The 3785-nt window shown below is 36.5% G+C and overlaps 1 protein-coding gene across 1 annotated transcript; it reads left to right on the top strand.

Moving 5' to 3' along the window:
- Positions 1-2317: 2317 nt before the first annotated feature.
- Positions 2318-2674, top strand: LOC113390822. Its single transcript, XM_026626911.1, has one exon. The coding sequence runs from the start codon at positions 2318-2320 to the stop codon at positions 2672-2674; it is 357 nt and encodes a 118-aa protein (XP_026482696.1).
- Positions 2675-3785: the final 1111 nt, after the last annotated feature.

Genomic DNA, 3785 nt, shown 5'->3' with positions numbered 1-3785 from the left:
ATGCTGTACGTCTGGGGGAACTGGTCGCCATCTTCCGGTAGGAACGTAAAAGTGTGGATCTTCTCCGCAGAAAAAAAAAGAATGATTCACTTACTTGGGTGTCAAAGTTTTCGTGTCTTGCCGCCACCTATTGTCCTTCAGTTCTTCGTGAAGTATGGCCGGTTGCTGAATTAGCCGCCGATAGCCTCTGCTTCGACCGCAGTCTCCGGTGCCTCAGAAACACGTGGTTTTCTTGATCACAGCAACGCCGCTTACTTTACTTCTCTGCAAGGCAATCCCACTAGCTGCCACCATGAATTGTATTTGGTTGCGGGAACACGACCGTTTACCTCGGACACTGGGTTTTTTATATACGGTATAGACAACACACCTTCCTCCGGATACCTTTGGTTCTTTGCTTGGTATTGATAATGCACTTTCTACTTAATAATTTCTTTATTGCATAATACAATAATATGTACAATAACTCCAGTCGACGACTGTACGGAAAATGACCCCGACTAAGCCCATTGCGTCGGTTTTATACTGGGTCCTTAACGGTACCCGCCATGGTTACACAACCTGCTGCAATGGGCAGGGTATGAAACCTTTACATAATTTTAAGTTTTCACAAAATAAGGTTCGTTACATATCAATATATACACATCAATGACAAGATGGCGCCTAGTAAACTCGTGTGTGATTTATGCTCTGAGCAAATTAATGACAATATTTCTAATATACAGTGTGTGAGTTGTGAAAGGTGGTTCCACGCTAAGTGTTTAAAAATTAAATCTAAAGACATAAAAAAAATTGTGACGGATAACAGAATAAACGGCAACGAATGGAAATACAATCTTTGCAAAAGTGAGGTTAGGGCCACGACGTCAGACGACAGAGATGACTCTAGCATTAGTGAAATGGAAAAGTTATTTCGTAAGTACTTTATTCCGTTCAAAAGTGAGGTTGAAAGCAATCTTACCGCCATTAGAACGGAACTTCTGAAAATTTCGGAACAAAATGATTTAGTTAATAATATATGTAAGCAACTGAAAACACAAGTGACATCTGTTGAGGAGAAAGTTAAAACGCTTGAAGAACAGTTTGTAAGTGCAGATGATATGTACGCCGAATTTAACGATCATAAGAGACGCGAAAAAAATGTAATAGTGTTCAACGTAATAGAGTCAAATGAAACTAATGGACAGGACAGATTACAAGACGACTTGACAAGTATTACTAAGCTTTTGCCACAAGACACACAAATTGCAACAAAAGACATCAAAGTTCGTCGTCTTAGAAAACCAACCACAGGTAAAATCAGGCCATTATTAATTGAAACCCCATCCGAAACAACCGCCCGAATCTGAATAAAAACTAAACATACAAATGGGATTTCTATGAAACATGACATGACGCCCAGACAATTAAGTCATCTGAAAATGCTGCGAAACGAACTAAACTCAGATATGGAAAACGCAGACAAAACGATCAAATATATAAATGGTGTCCCTAAAATAGTGAAGCTACACTCCTTCCGCGGGTCATCGCAGGAAAGAACATCTTGAACGCGGCTTATCAATCTACTATCAAAACACTAGGGGTCTTAGAACAAAACTGAGCACGTTTCGAGCGTCATCTTCTGTGAGTGTGAGTGATGTAATTTGTGTTACAGAGTCATGGCTAAAGTCTGATATTGCTGATGGCGAGGTAATCGACAACACATATGCGATTTTTAGGTGCGATAGAGATCAAATCAGTGATAAAAATGAAAGAGGTGGTAGTGTATTCGTGGCAGTGAAGCGGAGTCTTTCAACGGAGTTGCTTGCACTTCCCAATAATAATATGAAAAATTAAAATTAAAACTGCGCCACACGACCTAATTATCTGCTGTGTTTACCTACCTTCTAAATCAACTGTAGAAATTTATAAAGAGCATATATCTGCAATAAGATCAGTATCCAAAAAATATTCAAAAGCAAGTATATTAATCGCAGGCGATTATAATTTACTCAGCAGCCTACCGCAAGAACATTCTTCGTGCTTGGTTTATGAAGAGTTGTCACTACTAAACTATCGGCAATTTAACAACATTCAAAATCATAGTGGAAAACGCTTGACTTGTGCTTCAGTAATATACACGCAACTGTAGAGCGTTCTCATGCTTTAACTCATGAGGACGCTCATCACCCAGCCTTGTCCATAAATATCAACACCAAAAATCTATAAAACTATAAATTGTGATGATGATAGATTATCGTTACAACAAGACATTGCGCAATTGAACAACTGGTGTATAAGTAATAAACTCAAGTTAAATGCTAAAAAATGCGCAGTAATGATACTATCTCGATCCCATAATTCAATTCAACAAGATCACCATTTAGAAAACCAAAAAATAAATTCAGTGACTTCTATAAAAGATCTTGGAGTTATTTTTGACACTAAATTAAACTTCTCACAGAATATTAACAAAATTTCTCTTCAAGCCCTAAGAACACTTAGCTTCATCATCAGGAGTGGTCGAGATTTCCACAGCATAGACACACTATGCATTCTGTACTCCACACTCGTCAGGCCTTTTCTAGAATATAACTCCATAGTTTGGGCACCTCACACTGAATTATCAAGCAACAAACTTAACAAAGGAAATTTGAAAAATACCTTAAGCACTTTGCGCAATCAAAAAGAATAAGTGCACATGAAAGCGAAATTTTTTTACTGAAATGCGAGGATATTAACCTAAGCAAACGACAACAAATTACTGATCTTATTTTTTTTCATAAGACAGTAAATGGCTCAATTGATTCTCCTGAGATTCTAGCAAAAATTAATTTGATATGCTCGAGACAAGGATTAAGAACAAACCGTATTGTGCAGACTTCAAAAACGACGAAAAACTATATATTGAACGGTCCAATGAACAGAGTAGCAATGGTGGTCAATGAACAGTGCTCAAAACTAAACTTTTTTGATTCATCACATAATACATTTATCAACATTGTCAAAAGAAATAATACTTATTAGAATTTGTTAGCATTACTAGTGTGTTTGAGTCTACATATAAGTGCATGTGCGGACGTATGTATGTACGAGTGTATGTATAGGTGCCCGTATGTGTGTTTGTATGTGTTACATTACTATATAATTAACTGTATATAGCTGATTGGCGTATAATAAATAAATAAATATACATATATGCATATATATACACATACACACATATACACACACACATATATATATATATATATATACACATACACATATATACACATACATACATATATATACATAAAAGAAGTGTTAGGATGTATTGCGCATATTGAAAAAATTATTGGAAGCATCGCGGTAGATATTGCAAAATGAAGCCGAATCAAATCGTTTGTTAATGGCAGGTAATATTTGTATGAAAATATTCTCAGCGAACTTTCTGCGTAAAGTGTTGGCTTCTCGATGGATAACTCTTAGATTGGTGAAATTAAAAGAATGTTTAAAGTTGGAGACATGTTCGGTGATCATGGTTTTATTTTGTTTCCTGTTTAAACTATTAAGTTCGTGTTGGCGCATTCGTTTTGAGAGAAATTGTGAAGTTTCTCCAGCATAACAACTTGAACAATCATTACAATCAATGACATATACGACGTTTGACGTGCGGCAAATAGGGGTAGGATTTTTTAAATTAGTGTATATGTCTGTGAGAGTGTGTCCAGTCGAACACACTAGCTTCAGACCTACGGATGAAAAAAGTTTTTTCCAGGAGTGAAAAAGGCAGTCAATATACGGTAATGAGATGAAGGAATTGA

The sequence above is a fragment of the Ctenocephalides felis genome, unplaced genomic scaffold, assembly GCF_003426905.1.
Source record: "Ctenocephalides felis isolate EL2017-DRISC unplaced genomic scaffold, ASM342690v1 CF-g0.4_SCAFFOLD_03653, whole genome shotgun sequence".
Lineage (NCBI taxonomy): Eukaryota > Metazoa > Arthropoda > Insecta > Siphonaptera > Pulicidae > Ctenocephalides > Ctenocephalides felis.
This window is presented reverse-complemented; position numbering and strand designations above follow the sequence as displayed.